The sequence below is a fragment of the Athene cunicularia genome (genome assembly GCF_003259725.1).
Source record: "Athene cunicularia isolate RWA chromosome 20 unlocalized genomic scaffold, athCun1 chr20_part1, whole genome shotgun sequence".
Taxonomy (NCBI): Eukaryota; Metazoa; Chordata; class Aves; order Strigiformes; family Strigidae; genus Athene; species Athene cunicularia.
In genome coordinates, this window is record NW_020799125.1 from 1,668,529 (window position 1) to 1,685,496 (window position 16,968).

At 37.4% G+C, this 16,968-nt stretch overlaps 1 protein-coding gene across 2 annotated transcripts in view; it reads left to right on the forward strand.

Annotated features, from left to right (window-relative positions):
- The window catches only part of DIDO1 (death inducer-obliterator 1), a 51,594-nt gene that overhangs the window by 464 nt on the left and 34,162 nt on the right, over positions 1 to 16,968 (forward strand). Inside the window, exons 1-4 of one of the 2 annotated variants that reach the window (XM_026862019.1) lie at positions 274 to 311; positions 13,200 to 13,401; positions 15,532 to 15,642; positions 15,955 to 16,849. In XM_026862019.1, coding sequence (XP_026717820.1) covers positions 291 to 311; positions 13,200 to 13,401; positions 15,532 to 15,642; positions 15,955 to 16,849 — 1,229 coding nt within the window. In that variant the 5' untranslated portion in view covers positions 274 to 290. Of the gene's footprint in view, positions 1 to 273; positions 312 to 13,199; positions 13,402 to 15,531; positions 15,643 to 15,954; positions 16,850 to 16,968 lie in introns of those variants that run through there. The other variant, XM_026862020.1, reaches the window with a different exon arrangement.

Here is a 16,968-nt window from a genome sequence, read left to right on the forward strand (position 1 = left end):
GAGGCGATCGACGTCATACCCAAGCTGACGCCGGCAAGCTTCTCCGTGACGTCACGACCGACTTTAAGCGTCTTTCTCGTTGAGTTCCACCGTTGCCCTGGTACCGCCGAGGCGGCCCCGATCGGTGGCCGGGTGCGGAGGTAGCTCCCTTCCTTCCCCGGCGCGGTGCTCTCGGCAGCTGGGGACTCCAGAAACCCAACCGAAAAATCATTCTGGGGCTGGGAGGGGAGTCTTGGGAGGGTGGGACTGAAATTTCCCTGCCTTGAGGTGCCGTTTGTTTTCTGTGGCCGATGGATGTGGTCTCCTTATTGGTGAGTTAAACAAGAAAAGTTGAAGTTTATCATGTTCTGGTGACTTGTCGGGGAAAAGAGGAGGGGTTGAATTTTTAGACAGTAGTAATTGTTCGTTGGCTTTAAATATTCATTAAATTCCCTGTCAATAACTATTCCCCATCCATTGAACTAATGTACTTAAATACTGTCTCTTGGAGGTGATGGTAGTTTGGAGCTGCTTATTTGGCTTGCAAAAGCTATTCTTTGATGGTGACCAAATTTCGTTTCTTACAGTTAAGTAGTTTTCAGTATGTACCTCCAAGTGATAGCTATATTTTAGCAGGGAGCTAAGGAAATCTTTACCGTTTTAGCGTCTCCTTTTTAACTCGGAACATTACAATCTTTTAAACGTGTTACAAAATGTATGTGTTACACTGTTTGTACGTTCAGTACTTCAAAACAGCGTGACATGTTGTTTTTCTTGCATGGTATTTGATGTTTTCCTTCTAGGAACTTCAGGGAAGACAAAAAAATGCTGATTCCTTTTATTTAACTCAAAAATGTAGATAGTATTCCTAACTTACTTCCCCCCACCCCCCCGGATAGTCTATTTGAGATTTTTTGCAGAAATAATTCTTTTGAATATTTAATCATCACAGCCTTGTTTAAGTAAATTCTTTGGCAGCTGATATTCAGCTATAGTTTGCTTTATTTTATGAGAACTTTTTCACTGTTAGCTTTTTTTGTCTTTCTGTTTTACCACAGTAAGTGGTAATCTGAACTGGTCTAGCTTCAACTGTCTCGTTGCTGCTTCTACAAATAAAATTTACTAGCTGTTTAAGCAATTTAATTGCTAGTCAATGAAAAATAATAATGTGTAGTTACTGTACAAGTGTAGCATATGCTGTGTTAATTGTAATAGATATTTTGGGTTGTGCTCCACTTTTATGTATGCCAGCTGCTTGTTACCGTTCTTTGACATTTGGAACTTTCTATAGGAATAAATATAGAAGTATGCTCAAAATAGCTGTTCAGTTAGGCCTTAATTTTTTTTTCCCTTGATAGTTCCAGAAACATATTGCACATGAAGGTTTTCTAATGCACTTTGGTGGAAGAATGAAGGCTCATGTTAGCCTTCAGCCTACTTTGAGACTGCATGACTCCCGTGATTTGCAAATCGAGTAATTGTTGATTTCAAGACTAGCATTTAAATATTTTTTTAACAAGTTTGTGTTTGGTTTTTTTTTAAGGGCTATTTTAGTTGATTTCTATTACTATTCAGATGAAGTTTTTGCTCTGCAAATTTATGTGCCCTGCAAAATATTTATAGATTTTAAAAACTGTTCAAATATAAAATAATACATATAATTTACATAGTGCTTCAGAGGGTGCTTTTCATATAACTAAGAGATGTCTTTTGAGTTTAAAAAAACTCCAAAAGCAATGCTAATAGAATTGTAGGAGTCCAGATTAATAAATAAAATTGAATAAATATTTTTCAGTGTTTAGTGGACTCATCAAAAGAAGGGTTTGCTCTACTTAATCGTGCTTCACTACTAAAATTTTTTGGCAGGAGATTATGTTATTTGTTTCTGGTTTAAGATAGTAATTGTCTTTATAGTTGTAATTTACAGCTGTGGGATTTTAATTCTTTACAGCCTGAATCTTCAGCTAGAAATATTAAGTGGGGAGAGGAGGGCAAGGGTTACAGGGTTTAGGCTGAGAGTTTATAGAATTTAACTGATAAAAATGAAAAAAGGGACTGAACTCAGGAATAGTAAGATTAGATGGGTTTTAGTTGACAGAAGTGGTAGTGTCTATCTGCACTAGTTTTATTCTCTGGTGCAGTTTTTCTGTCTAGTGTATCTCCTAGTGCTACAAGTAGTCGGACAGTGGTAGGAGATAAGGAGAGGGGTTTAATATAAGTAAAATTTATGTAGTTCATGCAAGAACTGGTTGCTTTTTTTATGTGCTGTCAAGCCTCTCTCCTCACTAGGAGAATCTTCAGTCAACTGTCCCTTAATGCTTTGAGGGTTGTACTGCTATTAAGTTTTTATCTAATACAGCTTTTGAAATAAGTGGACACTTCACAGCTATTAATGGTGATAGTCTCAAAAGCATTGATGGATTTTGAGGTTAAAATCTTAAATTTCCAGTTAGGGAGCTAACACACAAAGGTTAAAATGTGTATTATGTGTGTTCTCACAGTAAACCCTAATCAAAATTGGGAACGGAACTGTATTTACTCCATTTTTAATAACATAATCAGTGTGCTGTTAATTACTGTGTTTCACTAAATTATGAAGGAGAAATTCATTTCTGTTTTACTTCATTTAATGGAGCCTTTTTGATGGAATAAGAATGAAAATGATAGCTGGTTTCAAATGTATTTTACTTTTTACATATGAAATAAGGGAAAAGAAGCATAAAAACCCAGTATTTATTTTTCTTCATCAGCTGTGTTGGTAGGGTCAGAAATTATAATCCTGCAGTTTGAGTCTATTTCTGTATACACAGTTTGACTGACAACAATAACTAGACAAGCCAGAGGATATATAATGTAAAACTAATATTTTTTTTTACAGATAATTAGGATGTGTAGCTAGTTTATGTACTGTTATAACGGCAGCTTGACAAATGTTGACATACAGCTTTACTAGTTTGTGTAAATCTGAGATTTTTTTTTTTAACTGTTTTACAGTTGTAGAATTATAATCTTGTAGATTTTAAAAATCAGCATGCTGTGGGCTGTTGAAGAGTTAACAGCCAAGTAACTGGTGCTGTTCAGTTAACAGCCCAGTGTTCCCAAGAGCCAGGATAGAGAACTAATGTCTTTGGTACTTGAGCAGAGGAATGCCAGATTGTGTGAATCCCCTTTACAAAGTGCATCGTTTCCTGTTCAGTTGCTGAAAAATGTATTTTCAGTGCTGTTGAAGAGGTCAAGTTCAGTAGCACACGCTGAACATTAGACAAATTAGTAGTATGTGTTTGTAAAAAGTTTTAATTCAGGGTGATGGAATAGGAATGGTAAAAGTCTTGTATATTGAGTAACACCCAATAACAATTAAAGTTTGTAATTGATATTTCTGTGCCTAAAGTTAGGACCATGCCTTGTAAAATTAGCTTGTACTGGAGCCTTTAGAAGGTTTCTTGTACAGAGATAGTTGTTTGTTTTTTTTAATCTTTTGACCACAGAAAGCTGCCTTTTTTTTTCTTAATCTGTATAAAAGGGAAAAAGAAAAAAGCTATCTACACTGCTTGTGATTCTGCTCACAACTGTTCTTAATGAGCAAAATCTAGTTGCTGTCTTATTTTTGCTCATACTGTTCAGACCCTGAGAGCAGCAGTAAAGCTGACCAAAAAATTAGATTTTGTTGTCTTTGGGTAAATTTTCATTGTTAGGGCAGATACAGGATTAGTTTACACAGAAGAACGTGAGTAAAGTCTTCAAAAGGTATTACAGGAGTAGTAAAAAAGCCAAACGTCAGTCTGTTACTAAGCCAGTAGAGTGTATCTGCTTAGTCTTCTTAGCACCCGTGAAGCTCTGCACTAGAAAATACCAATGGCATGTGTATAAATGCTTTTCTTTCCTCTTAAACACTAAACTGAATATGAATTTTGTTTATCAGACACAGTTATGGGCCTACAAGTTGGAGGATGTGCATAGTGTAAGTGCCTTAAGGTTTGACCTTCACTAAAGCTCTGTCAGTACAGTTGACAAGTATAGTTCTTTCCTCAGCCACTAGCAGAGCTGTGCTGGCAGAAGCTCTGTGTGCACAAATACCCTGGAATCTGTTCACTAATGTAGATGTTTCATTTGGGGAATTTGAGTGAACTTTCAAAGTATTGTTTCCTCCTGAGATAAACTGCTTCCCTCCTTGGAAAGGCCTTTACTCGTGTGTTGACAGAGCTGTTGTAGGACGTGTGCAGCCACGCTGATAAAGCTCGGCTGCACCAGGGTGGTGCACGCCTGCTGCCCCACCATGCAAACAGAACGACTCATACAGGTGAAAGTACAGTTTTGCAGGTGTAATTACACCAGTATGAGGTGCTTATGCCGGCACAGCTCTTGATTAGAGATTGTACCCCTTAACATTCCTGACTTGTGCAATTGTGAGAGTGAACCTCTGTAGTATAGGTGTGATCCGCAGTCTTGTCTGATATTAAATAAATTTTTCATGTTTGCCAGATCTCTGGTGGGCCTGCTGCTAAAGTGCCACGAATGTTTCTATGAGACATTGCTCTTTAGCTGTGGGAACTTCACTCTGGTCCAAAGAAGCACTTTTTTGCTACTTATCCAGAATAAAATATACTTGAAATACTTGGTGCTGTTCTCATTCTGTTGCTCTACCTACTGAGCGGTCCATCTTGCCTTGCCTTTATTTTTTTCTGACTGTTCTGACCCTGTGTGATGCAATCTGAAATAAGAATTTTTAAAAAATGTTTTTCTTGGGAAGATGATCTTTTAGGCTAAAAGACATAAAAATAAACTTCAGTGTGTGTGTGTTTTGTTTTGCATAAATGAGGGAGTTACTCTATGCTTTTTTGCTCGGAGTAGTCAAGCCATACTGTGGAGTTACTCATTGTATTCTTTAACTGCTACTGTGCACTAGGCTGCCGTGTGTGCCTGGTAATCTGATTCTGTGCATGCACATTAAATTCAACACTTCCAGGAGATCCCACATGCGCTGCAAATGTGCAGGATTGCTGTCCTGTGTGTGTGCAGTTTTCCATCATGTGAGGCAGTGGCCTTCTTAGGAGGCTTATGTAAGGTAAGTGAGTAGCCTGACAGAACTTGTGGGAAGGATAATGGTGTATTTATTAGTGTTGGACATAGAGAGAGGTTATAATAATGGGTGACTGAATACATTTTAATTTGGAAAGGTTCATTTCAAGTACAGAAACTAAGTAAATGTATTTATTATTTTTAAGGGAAGCTATTTCTTTAACTTCTTTGAATCCATTTGCTTAATCATTTTGAACTAAACTGTCAGTTTGGTTTGCTATGAAGTTTATTGTCAATTTAGAATATTTCTTTAATACCTTTCTCAAGTGGAAAAAAGTAATCTTGTGAAATTTGTAAATGTATTGAGTCATCTCTGTGAGAAAAAAATCTGGAGGAATTGAATACTTGTTTCTCCCATCTTTGGAAATTAAAAAAAAGTAGTTGTTTACTACATTTTAAATCTCATTAGTTGATTGGCGTCAGCACTCTATATTGGTAGTACTTGGTATCATGTAAATGTGCACTTAATGGGCTCTCCTGTACCAAGACAGGACAAGTATTTTGCACTACTCCCTGTATATTTGAAATAATTTTTCAATGCAAAACAAAACAAAAAATGCTGTATTCAAAGTCAGAAAGCCTGCAAACTGCAAACCTTCATTGAAATGATCTATCTGAGTTTCCAGGGGTGTCTTGACAGTAGAAAGGTGGTAGGTGATGGACACTACTGAACTATTTGTGATACCACACCATGACACCATGAGGTCTTACAGTACCTTCAAAGATTTCTTGATAAAATGTCAGTAAGATTGAGGAAGGGGTCTCAACAGAGGTGCAGAAGCCTCTGAACTAATTCTTTTTCTCTCTTTACTTCCCCTCGTCTGGGAGATCTGGTCACACTGGTGTGCTAAGGTGTCCCTGGGGAGCTTTTCCATCACATTGGGTACCATCACACACTTTCCTGCCATCTTCAAAGAGTGCAGATTCTCTATCCTTCAGTGCAACCATCTCTATCCTGGGGCAGCCTGACCTCCCATGCTAATCACATCAGTTCTTTTCCATTACTTTTGGTAGGAGCTTACAGGGGGTACTACCCAACACTGAAGAACGAGGCTGTACAAGTACTAGAACCTGTCTTTGTACAGGGAGATGGGGTGGTGAGGCAAGAAGTGGCAGGTCTGCGTGGAAGGGTGGGATGTGAGAATACTGTGGATGTCAGTGGTGCCACCCCTGACTAAAACCATGTTGTGTTACGTGTATCTGGGATTAAAATACTGTTCTGATAATAAAAGCTACCTTAAAATTAGATCTTGGTGATATTTTGTCCTGATTTGGCCACATAGCACTGTTCCTATTTGCCTGGAATTACTACAGCTTCATGCAGTATTTCAGAATTAGAGTAGACATTTCTTAAACTAGGATGGGGTATTTCTGAGGAACATGGCTGTACTACTGAATCAACATCATGCAGATTTAAAAGCTAGTTAATGTGTTACGTTTTAAATTGAGAATAATATATTGACTCTAGTATAGGAAGTAATTAACTTCCACTTTTAAGTTGTTAGTATTGCAGCTATATGTGATAGTAGGTTTCTTTATAATTAGTGTGTTCAATGATAGTCAGAAAAGCCTTTACAGATAAGTGTTACAGTTTTTTGTAGTATTATTTGTCTTTGTTTTTATTCTAGGTCCAACTGCATTGATTTTATGCAAGTTTTACTTTTAACATGATCTTTCAATTGTAAACTGGTATAAAATCTTTGTATTTATCAGGGATGTTTGGACTTTTGACCTTGAACTGCAGCTTATCTACAGCAGTCAAATAGTGAGATACTAAATTGTTTGGGGTGCAGGGCAGGTGTTCAGGATCACAATTTCCTTATGTCTTCCCCATCTAAACTTGAGCCTTACACCTGCTGCCTGCCTCTCTTCAATTCTCATTGCATCTCATCACAACTTTCCCATTTCACAACTTTTGAAAGGTGTTTTCCTTCTCTCAGAAAGAAGGCAAATCAGGAAGCAGTGGATATGTTTTCTATGAAAATAAAAGACCATATACTAGATGTAATTGGTCATTTGATTTTTCTGTTGCTTCTCGTGAAAGTAGCCTGCTCTTGCATCTTCCATCAAGGAGCAGAAGGAGGGAACTGCACTGCAGCCCTGGGTGTACGTGGCTTTCTCAGTGCTAGTGCAGAACCTGTTTCCTGCTGTTCTTAGGGGTCAGTGGATTGTACCTTTTGTCCATGGTTTGAATTGAACAGCTCATTTCTGTTCAAAGTAGGTTTTGCCCAACTGACTTCCCTAGAGCTGCTTTTGTAATGCTTGTTGATGCAAGGGATTAATTTTGCTGCTGTTTAATAGAAAGAGTGCAGGTTTCCCAGATGTCATCTTGGACAAATAGGGGTGCAAAGCAGTTTTCAGTGGGACCAGTCTTCTGAGTAGGATTGGCATCAACGAAGCCATACCAACATTTATTTGCATCAGGAATTATGTCCTTATAGTGTCTCAATATTTTTTTTTTCTTCCTGTGATATTAATATTTTTGCTTAAGAATTTTTTAACACTTAAAGGAGATATAAGCCAAGCGCAGTGCCTCTTTAACATGGAATAAAATGAACGAACAATGTGACTTGTGATTGGAATCACTGTGACCTCATTCTGGAAAGGATGCTTTCTGTCCTGTTCATAACATCCTGCAGTTGCTTTGATAACCTATCCTGGATGTCTTGGTTCAAGCCAAATACCTTTGTTACAGTAGAAGTGAACTTCTCTTAGGTAACAGGTCACACTGAAACAACTCCTGCAGGTACTAGAGTCTTATCACAAGTCTTAAATATGAGGTGAACCTTACTTTCCTGGATGGTTGTGTAGGGGTGAGTATGTGTGAGGCCTTTCAAAATCAAGGACATCCTTCTGTAGAGTTCTTGGGTTGAGTAGGGAATAAGAGAACTAATACATGCCAGATATTAATCATTTGGACTAAAGTATTCATGTAAGGTGCTTCTATAACCTCTAAATAATGAGATAGGAGAATTTGTGCAGATTACAGCAAATTGGAAGAGTGCTGACATCCAAGAACCACAGAAAAAGCAGCAGCAGATTTTGTCATCTAGCTGTTGACAGTGAGGATTAGCATAAATGAGAGGATGAAGATCACTAGTCTCTCATACTCCTCAAAAAGCTAAGTAAAATAGTTAGTAAGCTGAAATTGAAGAATTTACCCTGAGTTCTGACTTTTTTTTTTTTGTACACTAAGACCTCAGATAAAGTAGAAATTAAGTTACTTTTGGTTGTTTTTAGCTCTTGTTAAAAGTTTTATTACTAAGCTGTCTTTCAAGATCCTTTTTTAGAGTGAAGTCTTCTCAGTTAACTGAGGCAGGGAATTCTTAATGCAGTTAATGATCAGAAAAGACAAAATCTTTATGCCGTCAGTGGACCCATTGAATATTTTATTACCTCTTCAGGGAACTACGAGAGAAAAAAAAAAAAAAGTGGAGATACTGATCTGAATGTATGTTGGTAATTTGTTGCATTGGCCTTTGTCTAAAAATATAAGCACAAAAAGATGGGAAAACGTTGGTGTTCTTTAAAAGCTTTGCTCTGTCATCATCAGATTAAGGTGTTGTATTGAGGCATCTTTAAAAGGGTTTAACAAAGTCAGTATCAGCAGATCCAGGTGTCTTCAAGCTGCCTGTCCTGCGGTTAACATCTCTCAGCTCTGTGTTACTGACACAGATAATTGCTCTTCCTTTTTGCCTGAGATTTATAAACTGTTGGTTTACAAAGATGGCAGTAGATAGCACTATACTTTTCTTGAGGTTTTGTCTGAATGTGAGAGGGATAATTACAGAAGAGTAAGATTAGAAGCTTTCTCTTTTTTCTTATTTAATGAAGGCATATTGGAGGATAGATTTTTAATATGTATTGCGTGTTTGTAAACAAGCGGTATTGCAGCAGCAGCTTTTGGAATTTGGGAATATCTTTTCTGTCTCTTGTTAAATTGGCTGCTGATACTGCTCTGGAATTTCTTTGAAGCAATGTATAATGAAAACCCCACAGGTTTGCAGTAGTACAGAATCCACAGGGATGCTGAATGTGAGCGATGACCGCTGTAGTCTTACAGAGCGAGCAGCCCTGTGGTTTTGGGTTTGTCACTGTTTGAGAATAGTTGGCTGAATTGAAATTAAAAGCTTGTGACGGTTTTGTGATTTTTTTTTCCTAGGATAGGATGCTTTTGTGCTTTGTTTGCTTCTGAAATTTAGGTCCAGAATAATTCAAGTGCCATACTCGTTTTGGGAAAACTGAAACTTTTTACCTGCAAGCTAAGGGGAGGAAAAACTTAAATTCTTGGCTGAATATTCTTTCTCAAGCATTGTGCATCAGTTTTATGCTCCACTTTTAGATAAGTGACTGTTGTGTTTCACTGGAATGCTCACATTATCGCAGCTGGCAAACTTAAAACAGTCTTGACTGAGGGGACAGTTAATGAAATCCTGCTGGCTGAGATCCGATGAGCGCTTGCTGCGTGGATGACAGTGTGCTCGTGTTGAATGAGGTAGCAGCAAGGTGCTTAAGAGGGTCTTATTTTCCATCCATGGTCTTGCACATCTTTACACCAGTTCTGATGTTATTATTTTTTTTTTTTTAATCCTTTTGGATCACTCTTTGGCAGGTTCATTTTCTGCTGAATTCATAAGCTGAGTGTTGACTAAGGAGTTGGGTGATGATTTCTGTGGCAGAGATATGTGGGCGGGTGTGGTGTAGACTGTGACTGGGCACGTGAGACAGCAGCAGGACAGTAGCAGCCCAAGTAGCGTTAGGGTTGTACTTTGTTCTTCATAGTCCATAAACTTGGATTTAGTAAGCATTGTGAATCCTTTGTTTCATAAGGACCTGGTATGTAACCATTAAAATCAACCTAGGGTTTGTATTGGCAAAACTGACTTCATCCGTGAAAGGCAAAGAGATTTTACCTTTAAGAAACTCTTGATTTTTGTTTCTAACTTTAATTATAGTTGGTCTTTAAAGCTTATACCTTTTCATAGTGGAAATTGCTTCTCACAGAAGTTGTTAACCTAAGCGAAACCAGGGACCTTTGAATAAGCAACACTATATGTTTATTATTTACATTGTTATGTTTCTGTCCCATCATTTATAGAGATTCTTGCCTCAGATTTTTTTCAGAGGTACATAATGCCCTTTCTGAAGGAACATCCTTTCTAAAGGAAATGTGGCAGAAAGGCGAGGTGATGCTGATGGGAATTGTCTATTAGGGGAACTACAAAAATTTTCAGTTTCCAGCTAGAATTTCCAGTTTCAGAAATGTGGTTAATGTACTGTATCAGGAGGAATAAGATTAAGCTGATCACAGATGTTCAGTTCCTTTAAAACACAATAAACAGTTTGCTGCTTCAGCTTATGTTTCTGTTAGTATCTCAGCTGCAATAGTTAACTTGGGAACAAACAGAACAAAATGAACAAAAAAATCATACTTAATTGGGAAGAGAAACAGATATTTGAAGACTTCCAAAGTTGCTTTATGTTGTAGTAACTATTTTTGCAGGCAGTTAGTAGAATGTTTGCTTAGAAGTGGCAGCAAGCTTGCAATGTTTAAAAGTATAATTGTGAGTTAAGGCTCTCTGCTTTTATGTTTGGATAATATTTGATTTTTCAGCTGCTTTTAGGCATTTAACTTTAACCTGTATTAAGATGCAGTTCTGCATCAAGAGCAGATACATGTAAAATAAGCTTGAAACTTAATCTGTTTATCATGAAAAGTAATTTGGATCAAATGGGAAGAGGAGAAAATGGAGATACTAGTGATAAGAAACAACCAGACATTCTACAGCAAATGTAGGGAGTCTGCAGTTTTAGTTTGTATACTGAATTTTTATACATCTCATATTTGAAATTATTTTAAAATTGCAGTTCTGTTACAGTTTTCTCCTGTAGGTAATATAGGTGGTAATATAGGTAATAATAATGAATAACATCTGCTGATGCAAAAAGAATTGTAATTCCTGCATAGAATCTTGTAGTTTTCAATTATTATTTGTGTTAAAAATGCTGTTTTATGTTAAATCAGAGCTGCATATTGTGCACTGTGCAGCCTTTCCACTGGGTGGGGTATGACCAGTATAGTAAAATACTATGTTCAGCAAGCCAGAATGTCTCCTAAGAAGAGGAGAGGACACAGATTCCGTTTTTGGAATGCCTCAACAGTGTTGGCTCTGTGGCTCACACGTAACTGTAAAGAGTGTGTTGCACACAGGGCCTTGAACTCACAGAATTGTGCACCGTGAAAACAATCCTTTAGACAATTCTTTCTCTAGTATGTTACTGGATGCATTATAGAAAAAGGATCCACTTTTTGCATGTTCTAGAGACATAGTTTGTTTCATAGTTTAATATTATAGTTGAACAAGAAGTGATTAGCTGACTTTCCCTCTTCCTTTAGGAGTATCACTAAAAAATTTCAGGATGTGTGATCAGTTGGAGATTCTGAACAGAGAGATTGAAAGGTTATTACAGAACAACAGCATGGAGGAAGGCACTTTAAGCTCAGTCAGTCTTCAGCCATCAGTGACTGACCTGGATATAATCACTGATTCAGACAATGGAGCCAGATACGTATTAGAGCAGGTATTCAGTGACATGAGATATAGCACTAGGGTCTTTAAAGTTAGTTTATTGTACTGTCTTTTTTTTGTTGTTGTTTAATATTTTCCTTCTCTTTTTGGAGTGGGAATAGTTAATTGTGGGAAAGAATGTAGATAATCTATGTAATTTCCTATGCAGAAGGTCCAGGGGAAGAAAATCCTGATGTGGATCTCGCTACGTGCTCATGGTTTCTTTCCTAATTCTGCTTTGTCACAGTCATACAAATTTTGAGATTTATTGTTCATGAAGTAATAGTGATCCACAGGTGAAAGCCAGATTTGAGGAGGGGTTTGTCTTTTCCCCTCTCCTTATTTTTAGGATGGTGACATGGCATAGGAGAACACCTAGAGATGATGATTGTTTAGGAAGTAAAAAGTGTTTCTAAACAGCAAAAATGCAGGGGCTTCAGAGACTTGGAAAAATACGACTTATTCTTTAAAAAGAAAATTCAGACTATGTATTGACATGTTTATGAAGAATTACCTAATCTGTGTTTAAATTTGTCCTCTCACTTGGAGGACAGTTTTTACTCCTTTTGAAATAATTGTTTTAGTTATTTTCTACACCTACTGTGGCGGTTCCCCTGCATCTTTAATTGCAGAATGCTGACATGCAGAGTCTGTGTCCAGTGTTGTTCTTTTGTCTTCACAGTTCAGAAGTGACTTTTTCTGTCCTGTCTGTCTGGTTCTACTTTTCCTCTGAAATTCTTTTCCAGCATTCTTGTAGTTTGGTAGACTATTTTGTGTTAAATGCAGGCATTTTCTAATGATTTTCAAGCTCATGTGCAGATTGGAAGCAAGCAGTGTTGATGTTCCGTTGCCATTCCGCGTGTGAATTGGGACACCCGGATTAAACAGTTGTTCAGATGCCTTGTGATTTTTGAAATGTTTTCCAAGGGTTAATTTTTGGGAAATTGTGGTGTTATTGATACAGCTTGCTGTCCCTGAAATAAAGCTTCTGAAATTTTCTCTATTGCAAACCTTATTAGTGAAAGGGACTGTGATAAGGAATATGTCTTAATTCTGAAGCTGAACTATGGATCTTTATTATCCCACCTTGCAAAACCACTGAGTAGCCAATTGGATTTAAGTCCTCAATGCTGCAGATGTCTTCTGTAACGAAATTTAGTACAAACTGGTAAATCTTCCCTTGGGCACACTGATGGAGTTTAAAAGCATTTCTACAATTTCATTTTACAATATATGCTTATTAAATTTGACACTCAGAATGCTTTTAAATACTGTAAATGGAGTAGACTTGTTGATAACAGTTTGTTACTGTTCTGGAAGTCGTTAATGGGATCTAAATGAATTGATGAGAGTACAATTGTATTTATTTCAAAGGTCTCAACTGTTGGTAAGTGGTGGAGGGGGTGGACTTTTCTTTCCAGTTTCAGTGTCTTTCTGAAAGTAGAAAACTGTCAGAAGGCGAAATAATGAAATTTGCTTTATAATGTAATAGACGCAAAACAATTCTAAATTTTGTAAACAATAAAAAGTTCATAAATATACTGGTGCCTTATTTTGTCTATTCTCTTGCAGGAGCCAGCAGAAAAAGAAGGATTGCTAGGATTTGGTCCTGCTGACAGCTTCAAGACTCAATCTGGCACTTCTGAGTCAGGAAATTCAACATGTGCTGGAAGGATAATGCTCAATGACTCTGATCCTTTGCTGCCCTCCTCTGGCTCTCCGTTTCATTCAGCCCTTCAGGGAGAAACCATTCGAACCTCTAATGCTGTGTCAGGTAAAGCATATAGAGGACATAGAAGAGAATTCTTACTACTTTACATTTTATGTGGAATTTAAATCTCAGAACTTGGATTGCCTCTGTTTGTAGCTCTTCCAAGGTAAACAGGGATGTTGACTTTTAACTGTTCTGACTTGTTCTCTTACTGCCACTGCAGCCTTTTTCTCGTGTAAATATAATTTTGGTGTTGTTTTTTTTTAAAAAAAATAATAAAAAATATAGTTAGTAATTTTTTAGGGGGGAACTTAATGGAATTTCATATTCGATTGAAGCAGTTTCAACTTCTTACCTGCCTACTATAGGCTTAAAACTCAATTAAAATTACAGCCTGTAATGTTAGAAGTAATAAGTTACTATTTAAATTGATGTTCTGGAGTCTGCTGTTTTTGCAGCGACATTTATAGTATCTCCCTGAGGTGACTGTCAAGTTACAACTTCAGTGTTAATATTTTTAACATATCTGCATCGATGTTTATGTTTCCATAGCTTTAACAGTTACCTTTCTGTGGTAGCATTGTTAAATACAATACTGGAAAGCACAGGAATTGCACTATAAAGAGATGGTGTTTGATAAGGCAGAACAGTAATGCAGCTGGTGCAATACATGAAATGAGGCGTTTATCAGCAGTGTACGCTGCAAAATTTCTGAAAACTTGTAGCTGTAATACGTGCAGCCATTTAGAATTATCTCTGATTCTTTCAGGAAGTACTCTTATTTAGGAATTCTGTTTATGTTCCCTTTTGTCTTACCTGTGCAATTCTTAAGCCAGGAATATGCATACGACTATTCTAAAAACATTCCCGGGGGAGAGCTGGGGGGTGTTTCTTATTGTACTGTTTCTGTTTACCCAGTTCATTGAGGTATATTTACTATTTCATATTACAGTTTCACGTGAGCAATGTAATTGCAGTGACTGCAAAACATAGTTTCTGCATTGATTTAGGAGAGTATTTACGTGGCATGCAACCCATTCAAAACGTTGCTCCCTGGCGTAAGCGTCTGTAATACTTGTTGAAACCAGGTTATTCTTGAATTACTCAGAGTGCAGTTTCAGGTGTTATTTATTTCTCTCATGTGCTTCTGTCTTCTCAAATAAGTGAGTCTCCAGTATGCTGGAAAAAACTTTTTAGAAAAAAGGATCCTAGTTGTCAGCACAGATATATTTTTTACTGTGGCTTCATCTGTGATAATTGGGGGTTCTTTGACTTTTTTTGGTCATTTTGGTAGATCATATAGACTGAAAACCTTTTTGTAAATAACCATGTCAAGGAGCAGCCTTTCTCAAATTTCATTCAATGCAGATTTTTTTTTTTCCAAAGAGACATAAAAAAAAATTTTTATTTTGTTCTTTTCTGTGTAATTTCTATCCAATAAAACTTATTGGAGAAATAAGGAAGGGGAAGTGTGTTGCTTTATCCGGAATACCCACCAGTGCTTATGAAACAACTTAAAAATAGCAGCTAAAGTATTTAATAGACAAGATACAGACCTGGTTTAACAAGAGAGATGAGACTATTTCTCTGGTTTTACGTTTTGTTTAAAATCCAAAACCTCATTATTCTTTGAATAACCCTGTATTATCTAAAGAACAGTAGCTCTGAATTTCTTTAAACTGGCTGTTGTTTTTACCTTGTTTCTTATCCTGCTGCAGGTTATCAGTAGTCCTTTCTACAAGAGAATGTTACTGATATCAAGCACCATCCTCACCTTTAAAACAGTAACTGTCTGTACAGTATGTCTGGATGAGCCCTTGTTCTTCTCTATGGTCTTTTATACTGTGCATTCATGGGTCTTGTGTCCATGTAAGGAGTGGAACTGCTATAGGTTTTTTTCCCCAGAGAAAACCCAGGGAATAAGTTACGTGAAAGGATTTATTTGAGAAATACAGAAATCCTAATGCTATTTAATAAAATATGTCAGCATAGTGTCCAAAACCATATATTTAACTTAGTACTTTGGAAGAATTCAGTCAACTTTTTGTTCATATTCAGTGACTACTAGCAACTTTGAAATTCTAGTTAAGTATTTGTTACAATAACATAATGAGATTACATCAGAATATTAAATAATTACTTAGGCTATGATTTTTTTTTAATCTGAGTTTTGAGCCTTATGTTTCTGTTCAGCGTTTCAGGGTGGGGACAGTGGTGTCCGTACTATGGAACAAGCTGTAAATTCACAGCCAGTGCCATTAGAATCTGAATCTAATACTGACAACATGGAAAATAGTTCTCCTGGTAAGATTTCTTTCTTTTAAATTGAGCAGAAAATGTGCATACTTGTCCATTTTTTGTGTGCGTATACATATATTTTTAAATAACAGAAGAGTTTGTAACAGCTGGATTATGTTGGCACAGTGCCTAGTGATGTACTTAATTGCTACTGCTATTGGATTACATTCACAGAAAGCATTTTCTCTGTTTTCAGGGTCATAAAATGAGGTGGAAATAATATATTATCACAGAGAAAATAATACTATGTTTAAAAAAAAAAGTAAGAAAAACAGTCTTCCTTCACCACCAGTTTAATAACTATTTCCTTGTTTTTAGCATCAGTTTTGGATGATAAAGGTGAGCAAAGCAATGAGGAGGAACAGAAAACTATCAAGCCTACAAGTAAAGAGTTCAGGAAAACTTGGGGCTTTCGAAGGACTACGATTGCTAAACGAGAAGGTGTAGGAGATGCTGATGTGGACTCTAGTGAGCAGCCACAACAGCAGCAGCAGAGCTTAAACCTCAGGCGTAGTGGACGGCAACCAAAGCGAACGGAAAGAGTGGAAGAATTTCTGACAACAGTAAGACGCAGAGGAAGGAGGAGTGTTCCTGCTGCTCTGGAAGATTCAGGTGAACCAGCATCCTGCCCAGCTACAGATGCTGAAACTGCTTCAGAAGATAGTATTGAAAGCACTCCAGATATAAAACCTGTAACTCGGAGGATTGGCACTAGGAGTAGTAAGGACCAGAAAGCCTCTAAAAGCAGACCCACAAAAGAGGAAGAAGAGGAGGAGGAGGAGGAAGATGATACTTCTGATAGCGATAGCGATGGGTTAACACTAAAAGAACTGCAGAATCGACTAAGAAAGAAACGGGTTGAACAGAAACCTGTGCAGCTGACACTGAAGGATATACAGAACCGCCTGAGGAAAAGAAATCCAGAACAGGATGCTCCAGAAACAGGTGACGTCCAGTCTGAAAAACAAGATGAGTCTGAGCTGCCTGTCAAACAAGAGCCTGAGACCACAGACAGCACTGAGATTGCAAGTCAAGTGGTTGTGTCCGAGGAAGACACTGAAGATCTTCAGGCTCAGAAGGAGGCAAAGCCTGCCCTTGGCACAAAAGGGATCACAGAGGAAGAGCCTGAAGAACTGCCCAAAAGCAAACCTGAGTCTGAGATTTATGACCCGAATGCACTTTATTGTATTTGTCGTCAGCCTCATAACAACAGGTAGGCAAAGGTTTCAACTAAAAATGCAGTGCAAGTAGTTGGGATTTTTCTGTGATGAAACATTAAACCAAATGCTAATGTTTACTTTTTGAGTACATGTAAATAACCTGTTGGGTTTG